Source organism: Leuciscus leuciscus (genome assembly GCF_965113295.1).
Source record: "Leuciscus leuciscus genome assembly, chromosome: 3".
Classification (NCBI taxonomy): domain Eukaryota; kingdom Metazoa; phylum Chordata; class Actinopteri; order Cypriniformes; family Leuciscidae; genus Leuciscus; species Leuciscus leuciscus.
The window spans coordinates 60831069-60848478 of NC_138727.1; the positions used below are offsets into that span (position 1 = coordinate 60831069).

Below are 17410 nucleotides of genomic sequence, written 5' to 3' on the forward strand. Positions count from 1 at the left end.
GATTTCCTTAAAAACAGGACATTTGGGATTATTTTCATCTGTTGTTCATGTTTTTTCAGCAGTCAACATTATGGCATCGGTTATGGTGCTAAAAATAATTTGTTCGTTGTTTGCAGTCTAGAAGACTGTAATTAACAAGTGTTGCTGGTCACACATACAGTGCAATATTTGCACCACACCCTTGACATCAGTGAAGCGCTAATAAAAGCTGTGTAACAACATACAAAACATAGCTAGCAAAACATAGCTGACATGATTTACATTAGACTAAACAGCCCATTACTGACACTACAACAGAGACTCAAGGACAAGGATGGACATCAGTACTGCTGTGCCATAAAGAGACTTTGGGATATTAAATCTCTCATTTATGCCCTGATTTAGTGTCTGTCGTGTCTCGCGTGACTGGGGAACATCTGAACATCACCTGCCATAGCTTTTTCCGCTATTTTCATCTTCCAGGTTTAAAATCTTCATTGTGTCAGAGCACTATAGTACTTTGATGACTCATCGGTGTCTCATAATTATTCATGTGACTGAGTTTTCTTATCCAATGAGAAGACACTTGCTCTTAATTGCATAATAAGACACAAACATTTGAACTACTGTGTCATTTAGACACAAAGAGACATCAAGAATCAGCTTATGAATCTCAACAATGGTGACGATCGAAACCTTCATGCTGCAATGCATGCTGCAATAAATGAACAGTGTTGATCCTAGATATTGTTTTTCTGCGATCGTGACGACTTCAACATGAGGCTTCTCCCGCTTGTTTGTGATCTGTAAACCCTCGCTTCCAAATTAATCTTGTTACCCACCATATTTATTTTATAATCTTTTATCCCTCCATGGCATGTTTAAGTCCCACTTGAATGCTCCTCGACTGGTCATTTCTGGTCATCTCCTCACATGGTCACATGGTTGATTTTCCAATATTGTACTTTTTTTGTGTGTTGGATCAATATTTCACAAATTGAATCTTTCTTTCGTTTTGACTCCTACTTATCTGTTAATAAGTGATAAGTGACAGGCAGCGAGCATAAGACAGATTGTGTGCAGAGTATTGCTGCGCTACAATACTGCCGTTCTCGACAATGCACCAAAAGTGGGGATTTAGTACGTACTCACATGAAGAACAAATATAGACACAGAGTGAGAGATTTAAGACTCAAACTTTCTTTGATACAAAAACACCTTGTGTGAGTTGTTGTATTTAATGTTGATAATGAGCAAGAATGCAATTGTTCCCAAATATCCACACGATGGCAAATGTGACATTGATTATCATACAACAGGTCAACAAAATCTGAAACACAAAATGTGTATTTTAAACACAGTACTATCAGTACTTACTCTATTTTGCAACGAAATAATAGTTCCAATGAAAGAGAAAAGCAGAACTACAGCACACACCCGTGTTTCGTAAACAATTCTGCTGCTTTGAAAAGAATCAATGATTCATTTATAAATACAGCTAGTTGCTTTGTTACTGAATGTAAGAATGACTCAATGACTCGCTCATTGAGAAGACAGTGACTTACTGGTTTTAGTTTAATATTTCAAAGTATCACTTTGTTTTTCCGTCATTGCATATTGCTCTATTGAACATTTTTCATTGAAAACATTTTTTATTTCATAAAGGTAAAGGTAAAAAAAAAAACACACTGGGAAATAAATTTAGGAGGCAAATATTGGAAAAGGTATGACTGAAGTCTAAGTGGAAGAGAGGGGGTACGCAGAAGGAGGTACGCACCACTGAAATCTTGCTGAATCCACAATCTTGCTGAAATTGCTGCTTAGTAAAATAGTTATTTTTCAAAGTTTTGCAGTTTATTATATTACTGTCTTCATGCTGATTTCTGTCATTGCAGGTATAAATATAACGTTGCTGGAAGGATGCAATGTAAGTTGAATTTCTGAAATTGAAGTTGTAGAGACTCACAGCTGCTATCAATAATAATCTGAAATATGAATGTGCTTTTCTAATAATTGCTGATGGTTTATGGGGGCATTCAGTCCATATAAGCTGTGAATACTCTGCATACAAAAGCCAATTGAAAGAATGAGTTTGTGGACTCTGTCTTCTCAATTTTGTTTTCAGAGTCAGACTGAATCACTTCAAAATCTTCTAGAGCAGATTGAGAACATTACAGCTCAAGATCTTCCTTTGACTGTAAGTCTTCAAGAGAATTTTTATTTTATTGTAAATAATCAAATCAAATGTAATTGTCAGTTACATGATTGACATCGCAGGTCTGATTAATTGGCTTTCTTAATATTTACATTTACAGTAATTTTTTGTTTTTTTCTGATCAATAAATTAGACTTTGACCGATGTTTTGAATATGGTCCTCAACGCTTCAGGAGAGATTTCAGAGTCTTCCTCATCAGTCAGCCCAGCTGAACTAGCCTCCTACGGAAACCATGTGTTAAAAGCCAACGAGAAACTCATCTCTACATTGGTGAAGCCGACAGACACAAATTACAGTGTCAGGTTTACTCTTGCTGCTGTTGGTGAGTGGAGAAACTGTTATTATTGATGATGAAACAGAGCTTATATATGATATCAGGAAGTTTATATAGTCTAGAGCAGGGGTTCTCAACTCTGGACCACGAGATCCACTTTCCTGGAGTTTAGCTCCAACCATAATCAAACACACCTGAACAAGCTAATCAATGTCTTCATGATTACTACAACGTTACAGGCACACAGCAAAATCCCCAGTGTTAAATCAACACTGCTCAGAGTACATATTGTCCCAATCTAAAGAGTGTTAAAAGTGTTAAAGTTAATGAGATAATTAAGTGAGTAATTAAGAGATGATTGAGCATTAGTGATGAACTCCCGCTTCAGCCACAGCCTTAGGGTCTTTTTACACGACACCGTTTTCAACTAAAAACGGAAAACTTTTTTATAAGGTTTGGCCGTTCGTTTCCACGACAACAAAGAGTCAGTTTGGGTGCCTGAAAATGCAAAGTTTTGAAAACTCAAAGGAAACACTTCTGAGTTTTAAGCGTATCGTTGTCGTGTAAACGTACCCTAAGATGAATCAACTTAAGATAAAAGAAGACATTACATCTCTCAAGATCTCAGCAGAAGAGGATTAAACAACTCCACAAACAGCATTACCAGCTTGACTTAATTTAACTCTGGGGATTTTGCTGTGTACAAAGTTAACGTCTTGTTTATGTATGGTCCCCCTTGTTCCCTGAGTGAGGGAACGGAGAATTCACGTCGGTAGGAGTTACCAACGAATTGGGATCACGCTAGGGAGACCAATTGCCTTCAACTGAAAGTAAAACGAGCCAATGAACATTGGCATGCAAGATTTGCATTCCACGCCCTGCCTGCCAGTGTGAAGCGCGAGCATAAACAAAGCGCGAGCATAAACGCGAGCATAAAGCGCAAGCATAAACAAATCGCTTTATGCTGATGAGCCGAACGGTGTCCGGTCCTCCGCGAAGGTACAGCAACCATGGCGATGGGACGTGACGTCTCCGTTCCCTCACTCAGGGAACGAGGGTTACCATACGTAACCGAGACGTTCCCTTTTCGTTCGGTCATTCCTACGTCACGTTGGTAGGAGTTACCAACGAATTGGGATCCCTAACAAAATGCCATGGTGCTGGCCCCTTCCAGCGCCCTGCCTAAGCTTCTGCCAGCAGTTTCTTGAAACTTATCTTATGTGCGGAAGCTTAGCTGGAAAGATCACACTGCTGTTCTGCAAGACCCGCTCAGTGGATATTGGATAACACTGGGAAAGCGTGCCCATGATCGTAAGAGGGAACGCTGCAGAGCCCAAACCTGCCCGAAGGGAGGCACTAGGAAAATACATGTGCACTAGCCCGGAGGGTAGTGGGCACATGGCAGTCTCTGTGGTAGTCCCAGCCCGGAGGGTGGGAGCGTACTCAACAGAGACGACAGAGTGGACTCTGTCGAGGGGAAGACACTGGCTAACCCGGAGGGTAAGTGCATCGTGGAGAAACACATATGGAGTTGCCGTAGGGACCGCTACATAAGAACCCCAGCCTGACTCAGCTAACAGTGAGAGGTAACAGGCCTGGCGACCGGCGATCCGCCTCGCCTGACGCCGGGGGGTGACGGAGGAGCTCACGAGGTTAGCCGTTTGTTGGTTAACCAACGGAGCAGAACAACGCACGTATCTGGCCCCTGGGGCAAGAATGGCGTAGCAAGCCAACACTAACCTAATTCCTCGCGCTACTAGCCGTAGCGAGTACACGGGAGAAAACAGGTTCTACACGAAGGCTATAAAACCTACCAAACGTGTTAGGTGTCGCCCAGCCCGCAGCTCTGCAGATGTCTGTCAGCGAGGCGCCTTGAGCCAAAGCCCAGGAGGAGGCAACACTCCTAGTACAGTGTGCCCTCAACCTAGGTGGACAAGGCACGTCCTGGGACTCATACGCCCGGACGATAGCATCCACTAGCCAGTGGGCTAACCTATGCTTGGAGACCGCCTTCCCCTTCTTCTGGCAGACAAAGACAAAGACAAAGAGCTGATCTGGGGTCCTAAAGCTTCGAGTTCTGTCAATTTAGCAGCGCAGAGCGCGAATAGGACAGAGGAAAGCCAGGGCTGGGTCTGCCGCCTCCGGGGGCAATGCTTGCAGGTTCACTACCTGATCTCTAAAAGGAGTGGTAGGAACCTTTGGCACATATCCGGGCCGGGGTCTCAGAACAAAGTGAGAGAAGTCCGGCGCGAACTCTAGGCACGATTCGTCGACCAAAAATGCCTGCAGGTCCCCTACCCTCTTGATGGAAGCCAACGCGAGCAGGAGAGCTGTCTTCATTGACAAGATATTTAATTCGACTGCATGCAAGGGCTCAAATGGGGGATTCTGGAGTGCTCTGAGCACTAAAGTTAGATCCCAAGAGGATACGGGGTGCGGATTGCGAGCAGGATTCAACCTCCTAGCACCCCTGAGGAACCTGATGACCAGGTCGTGCTTTCCCAAAGACTTACCTTCTACTGCATCGTGATGTGCGGCTATTGCAGCAACATATACTTTGAGGGTGGAGGGAGACAGCCTTCGCTCCAACCCATCTTGCAGGAAGGAAAGGACGACACTGATCGGGCAAGTTCGGGGGTCTTCCCGGCGGGAAGAACACCAACCGACGAACAGGTTCCACTTCAACGCATAGAGGCGCCTCGTAGAGGGGGCTCTAGCGGAAGTGATGGTGTCTACCATAGCCTGTGGTAGGCCACCTAGAACCTCCGTGTCCCGTCCAGGGACCAGACATGGAGTTTCAGGGAATAGAACAACTGGCAAACTGCCGACATACGACGGGAGCGTAGACCACCTTGGCTGTTGATGTACGCAACGGTCGCAGTGCTGTCCATTCGGACCAGTACATGCTTGTGTCGAAGTAGCCCTCTGAGGCGGCACAAAGCTAAACGTACTGCTTGCAACTCTAGGCAGTTGATGTGCCAATGCAGTTGGGGCCCCGTCCACAGACCCGAAACTGCATGCCCGTTGTACGTGGCCCCCCAGCCGTTGGCAGAAGCATCTGTGAAAACCACAGCATGCCTGGACACCTGGACTAAGGGCACTCCAGCCCGTAGAAAAAAATATTTTGCTACCTAAAAGTTAAAGATTTTTTGTGTCCCGTAACGCATGTGTAGGCTATTTCCCTCATATTAAATATAAAACGCATACTGATATTTTTCAATATGTATTAAATGCATTTTCTGAGAATTTATATTTCAAGTTTTTACTGCAAATGTCCCGTTTATAACGATGTAATTGCCCAATATTAAATAATTTATCCTCAACTAGTTTTGTGGTGTAGGTCTACGTATTGTATAATGTAAACTTCAAAAAAGGGGTGTGTCGCGATTCTGCCTTCTCACACCGCGACACAGGTTCGTAGATCTGAGTGTAGCGATTTCGGATTCATGTTGCATATTGTTACAGCCCTAATTATTAGAATATAGACATTAAGAGAATAAATTGTTATGCAAGTACTTTTACTTTTAATACTTAAAGTACATTTAAAATCAGGTACTTTTTACCTTTTACTTAAGTAGGGTTTTCATTGTGGTACTTCTACTTTTACTAAAGTAAATATGTCTCTGGTTATTTGTACTTTTACTTAAGTACTGAGATTCAGTACTTCCTCCACCACTGGCTGCCATATGCCCCAGGAGCCTCTGAAACTGTTTCAGTGGGACTGCTGACCTGCCTTGAAAGGACTTGAGGCAGTTGAGCACTGACTGGACTGACCGACCGATTCCAACTCCATACCGTGATAAGAGATCCTCTGCGTGGGTAGAGTTTGCTCTTGTCCCAGTTGACCTGAAGCCCCAGCTGACTGAGATGCCGAAGCACCATGTCCCTGTGTTCGCACAACAGATCCCGCGAGTGAGCTATTATGAGCCAGTCGTCGAGATAGTTGAGAATGCGAACGCCACGTTCTCTCATGGGAACAATGGCCGCCTCCGCGACTTTCGTGAAGACACGGGGCGACAGGGCAAGCCCGAAGTGTAGGACCTTGTACTGATATGCTCGCATATGCTGATATGCTTCGCAAAACGAAGAAACGGTCTGTGTCGAAGAAGAATCGAGACATGAAAGTACGTGTCCTTCAGGTCGATCGCTGCAAACCAATCCTGGGGATGGATGCACTCGAAGATGCGTTTCTGCGTTAACATTTTGAACGGGAGCTTGTGTAGGCCCCGATTCAAAACTCGCATGTCCAGGATTGGTTGTAACCCACCGCCTTTCTTGGGTACAATGAAGAAAGGGCTGTAAAACCCTGACCTCATCTCAGCTGGAGGGACCGGCTCGATCGCATCCTTTGCCAGCAGGACGTCGATCTCTTTCCTCAGGACAGGGGGCATCGCAGCTCCGCCCATGGGTGAAGCGGATGCCCCTCAACTTGGGAGGCCCCCGGGCAAATTGAATTGCATAGCCGAGCTGGATGGTATGGGTCAGCCACCGGAACGGCCTGGGAAGCGCTAGCCAGGCTTCGAAGAACCGTACCAGTGAGCCCACCCGGACCACCGGCATACCCGGGGTGAGGCAGCGTGGTGGAAGGCAGGGACTCGACTCCGGAGGCACTGAAGCGGGCGGGAAGTGGAGTCTGGGTGTGCAGAGCAACGCAGACCTGCTTCCACGAGAGGGCAGACGGCAGGGAAGGCCCGGAGGCGATCAGCTGCTCGTCGCCCAGAGGCGAAGGAAGGAGGGGAAACGAGGAGCGAGGCCCGGGAGTGTCGAGTCCAGGTTTTTGGCCCTCCTTGCCCGGCGGGAGATGAGAGTGATGAGGCCAGGGCGGCGTCACTGCCATCTGAGCGCTGGGGCGAGGGGAATGAGAGCGGGCTAGGCAACGTGGCCCTCTTGGATGGGGGAGACTGGGAGTGGCGAGGCAATTGAGCGTCGTCCTGAACTACCAGTCTCGACCGTGTGTGACCCAGGGGAAGTGGAAACGGCTCTTTTATTGAGGTTTTGACCGGTTGGCCAGCGGCGGAACAGAAACAAAACAAAACAAAATATTCTCCACCCGGCCCTCCTCCGGGGGAAGGAGTGGTGCAGACACGTACTCCTGAAGAGCAGCAGTCACGTCCTCTGGGTCGCCCGTCTCAGGGTCGCTTCCCTTTCCTCTTGCCGGGGGGTTTAGATGAACTCCGAGCGGGCTGGGTAGCTCTCTTGCGGCCGGCACCCTGCTGCCTGGGTGGAGGCTGCTGCTTAGGCTGAGCAGGGGCGGCGGCAGGAGGGCGCCCTCCGCGATGAGCAGCCGAAGGAGCGGCCGGCGAAGACCGGGCAGCAGCAGCCTGTCTCCGGGGCATGATGTGCTTGATAACCTCCGACTGCTTCTGAGCGTCGGAGAACTGTTGGGCGTAGCTGTCCACCGCGTCGCAGAAGAGGCCACCCTGGGAAATGGGGGAGTTCAGGAACTTACCCTTGTCCGACTCCCTCATATCAGCCAGGGTGAGCCACAGGTGTCGCTCCTGGACCACGAGTGTGGACATCGCCCGGCCCAGGGAACGATCGACATCTGATCCTCCGGCAGAGCTCCGAAGGAAACAATCGGAGCCATACGAGATGGCCCGGCTGTCCCCTGCAAAGACTCCGATGGCAGCGGCGTGGAGGAGTGAGGGGCCCGTGGGGGTCTTTCACCCGGCGGGTCATTCCTCACTGTAATCCTCAGACCACCAATGGGATTAGCCAAAGTAGCCTTCTTCTGAACTGAACCAGAAGAAGAACTAGATCGGGGAATCTCCAAAGGGACTGCCCCTCATTCACGAGCGCTGCCTCAGCATGCGGGAGGCCCAAACACGAGAGGCAGCGATCGTGACCATCAACCGGTGGCAGATATTGACCACATCCAGAAACACACGGGTGAAACATCATCCTGAAAAGGACGCGATCTTCACTCGTGTTGCTCTTTCAGAAACGCTCTCTTAGTGTGCTGAAGCACGCAGGGATCAACGCGGCAACACAAGAGGGGAAATTGCAAGCCCACTGTGTGCACTCAACCAGATACCAGCTGTGACAACAGCTCTTTGAAAGAAGTAGATCGCGTTAAGTGACAGCCGATATCCGGGAGCTCGCGAAGATCACTGCCGCGCTGTAACACCAGTACAGAGAGGTCTCGAAACAGCAGACTCGTTGAGCTTAGGGAAAACACTATCCAAACGCTCATTCACTCAGAGGACACAACCGGTCGGCTCCGAAGCAGAAAGCGATTTGTGTATGCTCTCGCTTCCGCCTTTATACCCGCACTGGCAGGCGGGGCACGGAATGTAAATCTTGCATGCCAATGTTCATTGGCTCGTTTTAGTTTCACTCGAAGGCAATAGGTCTCCCTAGCGTGATCCCAATTCGTCGGTAACTCCAAACGATGTGACGTAAGAGTGATCGAACGAAAAGGGAACTGATTAGTTCAAACTAGTAATTAGATGAAATAGTCATTTTATTTTAGTCTTCTATTGTTTTGTTTTTTGCACATTTGTGCAGATTGAATCAACTTTAATAAAAACAAAAAACAAAACATAACTGCTTATTTTCTAAATCAGAGGTTGAAGTCTTCATGGTTGGACCCAGTGTCACCTTAGATAAAATCCCTCGACTTGACACAACAAATTCTTCTGTGGACATCGATCTCATTGGGATCGCCAAGAACAACAATGAAACAAGTATGTGAGATGTGTTTTAATACAACATTTTAAATAAAACATTTTTAGAAGATATATCACTAAACCACAACCTGTTAAGCTTCACCAGTGCGTCGGCGCACTGAAGCGTTTTTTTATTTATTTAGTTCAAAGTTACTATCAGATTTAATGTTATTACCTTGACAAACTATACATAATTAAAAAGATATAAGACTCAAGTTTCAGTATTTGACCACTATTGTATTCTGAGAAACTTATAGTGACAGTTATGTCTTAATTTGTGTCAGGAGTTATGAAATGAAAAAAATGAGTCGATACCTTTAATATGAATTATGAGCGTCAGCTGGTCCATTCAGAAAAAAAAACTCCGTGCTGTCGTCATGACAGTGCTTCACAAAACAACGGGCTTTTAGCTCAAAAATGTGCAGAAATATTGATATATTCTCATAGATTCACATCATATTTCTATAGACAAGAATAATATTTATTGAATTTATACCCAAATGCGTCGATGTAATCATTATGAGCGCTTCTTACGAGATGTGCTGTGTTTTCAATTCATACCAATAGCCTGAGGGCGCTATATGCACAATAATACTCCATATATGGAGCATGAAGAAGAGCCATAATCATGTGACCTTCAAGGACGTCACTGATAGCAGCTACACACAAAGCTAACACAGAGATCGCTGTAATATGCAGATACAGACGTTTTGAAGACAATAAACATGATTGCAATGATATTTGATTTGCCTGTGTTCTTCAAGCAATGCCAGGTATTTTTATAATAATAGATTATATTTATAATGTAATGCTAATCGATATAGACTATCAGCGTTCATAATACTATAAATAATATATTTTCTGTCTGATTTTTTTTTTTTTTATCTGAAGCCAAATTAGATCACAGAAGATTATTTAAAACACTCGACTTGCGTTATAAAGTAAGTTTGGAGCACAAACATGGTTTTAATCTCATAAATGGTCGTGTATTGATGGTGTGCTAAGCTAACATGCTAGCTAGCCCAGGTGCACCTGCCACCTAAGTTATTCTTTTATGATTTATTTTCTAAATAGGTATGCTTATACTGAAATGTTTTAGTGCATTTGATACAGTTTCAAATGTAAGTGAGAACTTTGATAAAATAAATTAGGGATTGAAACCCTATGAATAGCCTGTGAATAGCCAGTCGTTAGTAACTATAATGCAGACAAAAGATATGCATATTTAGAGCCATAACCAGGCTGGAGAGGTGTGTGAATGTGTGCTTGGGGAGGCTGAGACTGAATGGGGCTCGTTTGCACCACAAAACAATAGAGACAATAGACTGAATAGATGACTTAGATGATGACTAAACATCAGTAGCATTTTTAGAGTCTAATCAAAATAAAGTAATTTGACATGATCTTGAAAAACATTTAACTAAATACAGAGTTTTAGACTTATCATTTTCAGATTTTAAATATAACATGGTCACACATATGGCTTTAGCTGCAGTGCATTTCTAGATTGCTACAGTGCCAACTTAAATTTTATTTTCATGAAGATGTTTCATAAAAATAAATGTCCAATAACTTTACAAAACTTTGAAGCTATTTAAAAAAATAATAATAATTCATTATGACAATAATTAATTCTACATTTACAATAAACTACCAGGTGTCAGCTTTCAAATTAGATCATACTTGTGCTTTTAGTACAAAGGGTTCATGAACTGTATCTGTTTCAGTTTGGTATGTCATTTCTGGGGATTTTTCAAAAGTGGGGTTGCAGCTTAACAGGTTAACTAAAGGTTTTAATGTGTTGAATACAAGTTTCTTCTGTTTCTGTCACACAGGATCAGCTGCTGTGACTTTCTTGAGTTATAACACAATGGAGAATTTACTGAAGCCAGACTTCTTCAACACATCAACTGACACGATTAAAACCATGATGTCCACTGTGATCTCAGTTACTCTTCTCAAAACCACCAACACTAAACTCACCAAACCAGTCAACTTCACCCTCAAACACATCAGAGTGAGAGACTGAAATGTGTTTTTGTCCAACCCGAGAACTGATGAACATCTGAAAACATCTAATATTCAGTGTTAGAATATTTTCTGCATGTTCTTTCTTCTTTTTGCAGGAGTTTGACCCCGGCAGTTCTCTGTCCTGTGTGTACTGGAGCATCAGCGAGTGGATTGTAGATGGTTGTTCTGTTTTAGAGACCAACAGCAGCTACACTGTGTGTTCCTGTGTTCATCTGTCCACATTCGCTCTCATCATGCAAACCAGCCGAGCATCAGAGGTACGAGAACATTTATAGTGAGCATACAGCACAGATTTGGCACTCATGTACTCTGACATGTTTCCTCAGAGCGACTCACTGTTGGACGTGTTGAATTTGGTGTGTGTGATCGTGGGACTGGTGTTCTTCAGTTTGGCCCTGTTGACCTTTGCCCTTTGTCAGTGGAGTCCTGGAGTGAATAATGTGGCTCGAATCAACCTCTGTGTGAGTCTTCTGTTGGCTCACCTTCTGTTCCTGCTCACACAACAGTTTCTGAGCCTCATACGCCCTCATCAGGTGAGAATGATGAAGGAGCCCTACAGCTCAGCACAGTCTCACTGAGAATCATCATAACCGTCTCTCATGATCTCCAGGTGTTGTGTGCCGTGATATCAGGTGTGCTGCACTTCCTCTTTCTCTCCGGCTTTGTGTGGATGTTCATTGAAGCTGTGCTGCTCTTCATCTGTGTGAAGAACCTATCACAGATCAGCTCCAAAAGGAGGGGGGTGCTTAGGAGTGGATTCCTGTGTGTGATTGGATATACGGTTGCTCTGGTTGTGGTGGCCGTGTCTGCTGGGGTGAATCCTAAAGGCTACGGAAGTGAAAAGTGAGTTTAGTTTGAACGACTCAGAGATCAACACCTTCATCCTTCATCCTTCATTTAATTATTTTTCTTCCTCTAAACAGGTGCTGGATTAAAATGGATAAAGGCTTTATCTGGAGTTTTCAGGGACCTGTTTGCGTCATACTAGCAGTAAGCACATTTCTCATCATGACTTTGTATTAAAAGGAAAAGTGATTAAAGATTAATTACTGTTGTTTCTCTTACTGTGCAGTTAAACATGATTCTCTTCATCTACATCATCATCAGTCTGACCTCCACCTTGAAAAATCTGAACGCTGAAGTTTCACATATGAAACGAACCAAGTAACAAACAATATGATTTGAACACTCCATGAAATGTGTATATTGTTAAATGCTGCATATTTCTAGACACCTTTAACCTTATTTTGATTATTCTCAGGTTAGGTAAAGTCAAATGTGTCCTAAATCATAAGATTCTGAATTTTCATACCGGTACTCGCAATCCATAGGTCAGAAGACTTCTTCGTTGTCTGTTCAGCTCACTTTTATAGAAATCAAAGACTTTTGGCAGGCGAGAGTAGCAAAAGAGTTTCTTAGTTTCAATTAAATATAGTTTTATTATCTACAGCAGTGGTTCTCAACCTCTCCTGCAGGGACCCCCTGACAGGCCATGTTTCTGTTTTAACCCTGAGGGCACACCTGATTCAATTAATGAGTAGTTATTAGAGTAGGAAGAGTAGGAATTAGTAAATTAATCAATTAGTCAACTACTCATTAAGCCTTTAATTAATTGAATCAGGTGTGCCATTTCAGGGTTAATTAGTTTACATATAAAGTACTAATATATTAAAACAAGACAAAACAACATCAAGAGTAAATCGTTTACAAGCGTTGTAACACCGGAGAGGCCATTAAGAATCAGCGTCTGCCTTCATCTTCTCCTTTCAGCCTTTTATAGACCATCTGATTTCTTGAGGTCGTTGTCTTTGGAAATCCCCTCATAAATTATCAGTCTCTTACAGACTTGTATTAAGTCTTGATGTGTCATGAGTTCTGGGAATTCATTTCGGACCTGTCTTTCGCCTTTCCCCTCATAGTCTTCCTTCTTCAGGCTTTTCTTCTTTGTTGCATTCTGCGCTTCGTCCGCAACACATCCGACGGTAATGCTTGCATTTATCTTCTTTCTTTAGCAAAGCTCTTTCTAATACATGTTTTGTTCCTCTCTATGCTTTTTAATTAATGCTTGAAACATTAAGTGTGGTATGTTTTTCATTATAAACCACTTTCTTAAAAAAAACATTTTACAATAACAATTGCAGAGTTTTTCTTAATAAACAAGTTTCAAGTGTGGTTGATTACAATACAGAAGTGTTCTACAGACAAAAAGGCATACTTATAACAGGACAATTGCAGATTTTCCACAACAATATCATCAATAAATACATATTAACTCTACATCTTTCTTTGCAGGAATATGACATTTAAAACACTGGCTCAGTTTGTGGTTCTTGGTTGCTCCTGGATTCTGGGTTTCTGGAAGGAGCTGGAGATCCTCTTCCTGATCTTGAACTCCCAGCAAGGAACCTTCATGTTCCTGGTCTATTGTGTCCTCAATGATAAGGTCAGACATCAGTACAGGCTACCAGAAAATCATCTCTCACCTACTTTATATTAAAGGGTTAGTTCACCCAAAAATGAAAATTATCCCATGATTTACTCACCCTCAAGTCATCCTAGGTGTCTATGACATTCTTCTTTCAGACGAATACAATCAGAGATATATTTAAAAATGTCCTGGCTCTTCCAAGCTTTATAATAGCAGTGAATGGCCGTTTCTGTTGATAATCCATCCATGATAAAAGTGCTCCACACGGCTCTGGGGGGTTAACTGTACGTACACGCCACCGCCGTCTTGAGCTGCAAAGAAGCTCTGGCCGCCCTGTCAAGGACGCTTGTCAAAAAGTACGGGGAAGCTTGTTGACGCTTTGGCCGCTCTGACGTAGCAGCATTCTATGTTCGATCATGGGAGAAGAGAAGTGTCACACCATGAAATGTAAACAGAAAAAACAAGCAATACATTGACGTGCTCGTGTTGTTTGAAGACGGTGAAGGTGAGTGCGCACGTGCTGCCGGGGCTCTCTCTCTCTTTCTGCTCGTTCTTACAGTATATATGCCCTGTCAAGCGCGCCCTGTTAAACTGACAGGACTTAACACTAGAACTACCGGAATTCCATAACTACTAGAACGACCATAGCGGTCATTCTGACCGTTCATACTTTGACGTTCATATGGCCGTACTGAACGTCATTTTCGTCATGTCATATCTATTGTACATGTTAACCTTCTCTTTTCCAATGAAGCTTTTAATTCCTGTCGTCATAGCCCTTAAAACAAGCACAAAAGAAAGTTTCCCCCGACAGGCGCTGCCTCTATTTAAGGGACGTTTTGCGTCAAAATAATATTTTTTTCACCGCACTCACCACGTGAATAGACATGCACAAAAGTTAGGAAACGTCAAAGCTCATATCGTTTAGTACAGCCCTGTTTGTAAATAAGTTCAATAATCAATACAAAATCAAAAAATAAATGGATCTACAATGATAGGTATAAACAGGACACAAAATTTTTATTCAAATTAATGTGAAAATGTATACAAACAGGCTAAGAAAAAACATGAATAGCTAAACAAGAAAATGAACTGCTAGAACGATTAGTTTCAGTGAACAAAAAATATTAACGAACAAAATCAGGTTAACTGCCCATTTGAACGGCGCAAACACCCCGCATCATTGACGCTTACGCACATTCCACACAGGTAAACACCGCCTTTCGTGTGCAGCTCCCACACACTTTTGTGACATTTGGCACGTCTCCTTGGTTTTATTTTGTTTGCAGTTCCTCCAGTTGTATTGCTTTTGATTCCATGTGGTCGGAGCGAAGTTCGCTCGCCAGTTGTGTGATGAAGTCCCTCCGCGAAACTTGCAATGTAGCGGACTTATGATATTTATAATGCGTGCGGTCAAAATGACCGTTATGGTCATTCTAGGTAGAAATAGTCAGAACTGTTGTGTGTTTTGTGATTTTAATAAAATAACAGTGTCAGAATAAAATATACACATATCTAGGAAAAGTCAGGGTCCTACAGCCACATTTATTTTATTTTAACAAAGTTATTACACTCTAAAATTTAAAAACGGTCAAAATGACCGCCTTGGGAGTTCTAGTGTTAAAAACACAGGCAAATGATAAACTTTCATTCTATGATGGTTAAACTGTGCAATTAATCCGTGAATCACATGTGTCAAGGGCCGGGGAGCAGCTGGCCCGTACGGTTAATGAATCACAGATTAACTACGATAGCCTACCTATTCTTGACATCGCACATCCTGACTATCGTGGATTCGTACATCGCAATATCGATGCTTAAACGATACATAGTGCAGCCCTACTGGCAAGACAGAGACAAATTTGAGTATCTATCAGTACTAGTTAAAAATATTATAAATCATCAACTATCCCAGCTATTTTATCCCATGCCTTGTTCTTTTGTAACTGGTCCCTACAAGCAAAAAACGTCATATCATAAATGATAGGAAACCCAGCAACGGCGATGATCAGCTTCTCCATTTTCTCTGAACTAATGTTTTGGTAGGAACGAAAGTTTATATCGTCTGTTTCTCTGGAATCAGCCAGCGAGAAGGACGTCTATATTCTGATTGGTTGCTGGCGTTTTGCCGCTGCTTGGCGCTGAACCGCGTCATAGCTCATTACCATAAAGTTCAGCTACTTTCAACTTTCTGATTGATGCTCTGGTCACTCAAAACGCGACGCCGATGGATTTGATGCTCCTTGCAGCTGAGAGAAGCCAGCTTCCATTGAAAATGAATGACTTCCGGTAACTTTGGAAGCTCAAGTCGGCGGCGGTGTGTACGTACAGTAATAAATGCCTTCTGAAGTGAAGCGACGTGTTTGTGTGAGAAAAATATATAGACTAAAACAACTAGCTTCCGGCAGACTGCTGTACGCAAGTCGACTTGCACCAAAAGAGTAACCAGTGACGCATGTATGACGTAGATGTAGGAGTGGCGTAAGCTTTGACGCCTCTCGCAGTTCAAACAAACAGGGCTGGGCAACAAACTCAAGCTCCTCTCATATTTTCTCTCACAAATGTTTATTTTTAAACTAATTTGTGACTGGTGTTTTGTTTTGCTCTATCTCCGTGTTCGTCATTACATTGTGCGTCAGGTCAAGGGTCACTCTTTCACCGAAACGGCCATTCACTGCCATTGTAAAGCTTGGAAGAGCCAGGACATTTTTTAATATAACTCTGATTGTATTCGTCTGAAAGAAAAATGTCATATACACCTAGGATGACTTAAGGGCGAGTAAATCATGAGCTAATTTTCATTTTGGGGTGAACTAACCCTTTAAGTTAATTTTTCATTTCTCATCTTCTAAAATTTAATTCTTGAAAAATAACCTGGACATGTTCTGTGTTTTAGTTTTTTTTAACCAGAGTTTAAAACTACTAACGAATTCGCTAACTATTTCTCTTCTCATTCTTGTCCAGGTCAGGCAGCAGTACAGGAAGTTCTTCAGATGTCTTTGCTGTGGACTCAAATTAACACCATCAAGAAACAGTGAAGACATAAGCATCCATATTCAGCAAAGGAAGTGCCATTCTTATGAAAGTGATTCTGTCATGACCGTCTCAGTTACAAATTTCACTAGTTAACCTGCTATATATTTACAGCGCTCAATACACTTATGTGAATCTATAGAATTTCTTTAAGTGCAACATTTCTTTGGTAGAGGAACTACCATGATTTTTAGAGGCTTGTATACTGGGGTACACTTTTAATATGCTAAAAAAATAATAAGATAAAGCAATTATTTTTCAGTTTAAAGTGTTTTATTAAAGCAGTGTGATATCTTTAACATTTCAAATCTTATTTTCTATTAAACAACCTGGGACAACCTCTCCACGTAGTCAGGAGGAGAGGACGCTGGCGTCATGTGTTCGCCGCTTCTCAGCCTGCTAAAACTGTGTTTTACGGTGTATACTTCACTCTTAACACCTTTTACCTATTTATTTATTATTCTCAGGTAAGGTAAAGAAAGTCAAATCTGACCTAAACCGTAAGCATTCAAAAGGTACTTACAATTTGGTCAGAAGACTCCTCTGTGGTATGTTCTCATTAAAAGTCTTCCAGCATCATAAATCTCAGAAGGCAGATTTTGTAATCAATTAAATTTCTTTTAATTGGTTACTTTTCTTTTTATAATAAACAAAAATATAAAAGGCGAATACAACTTAATCGTTTAAGTATAAAATACAATAGTCATGTTTTGAAACAAAGGTGTAGTAAGCTCTGGGCTTCTTATCTTCTGCTTGGGGTTTCTTGTCCTCAGCTCTGGGC

General features: G+C 42.9%; 3 protein-coding genes across 3 annotated transcripts in view; all 3 read left to right on the forward strand.

Moving 5' to 3' along the window:
* LOC309493656 (uncharacterized protein) overlaps positions 1 to 17410 on the forward strand; it is a 103950-nt gene that overhangs the window by 68429 nt on the left and 18111 nt on the right. The gene's annotated exons all lie outside the window — the stretch shown is intronic.
* Positions 1 to 17410, forward strand: part of LOC309493647 (uncharacterized protein) — a 379124-nt gene that overhangs the window by 2791 nt on the left and 358923 nt on the right. The window lies entirely within an intron of this gene.
* On the forward strand, positions 5 to 16928 carry LOC309493724 (adhesion G protein-coupled receptor E3-like). The gene is made up of 13 exons (XM_082162937.1): positions 5 to 1748; positions 1875 to 1906; positions 2105 to 2176; positions 2328 to 2517; positions 9036 to 9155; positions 10973 to 11154; positions 11264 to 11425; positions 11495 to 11701; positions 11779 to 12011; positions 12092 to 12158; positions 12241 to 12332; positions 13461 to 13611; positions 16561 to 16928. Exons 4-13 carry the CDS (start codon positions 2349 to 2351, stop codon positions 16723 to 16725), a joined length of 1548 nt encoding a protein of 515 aa, XP_082019063.1. The 5' UTR covers positions 5 to 1748; positions 1875 to 1906; positions 2105 to 2176; positions 2328 to 2348; the 3' UTR covers positions 16726 to 16928.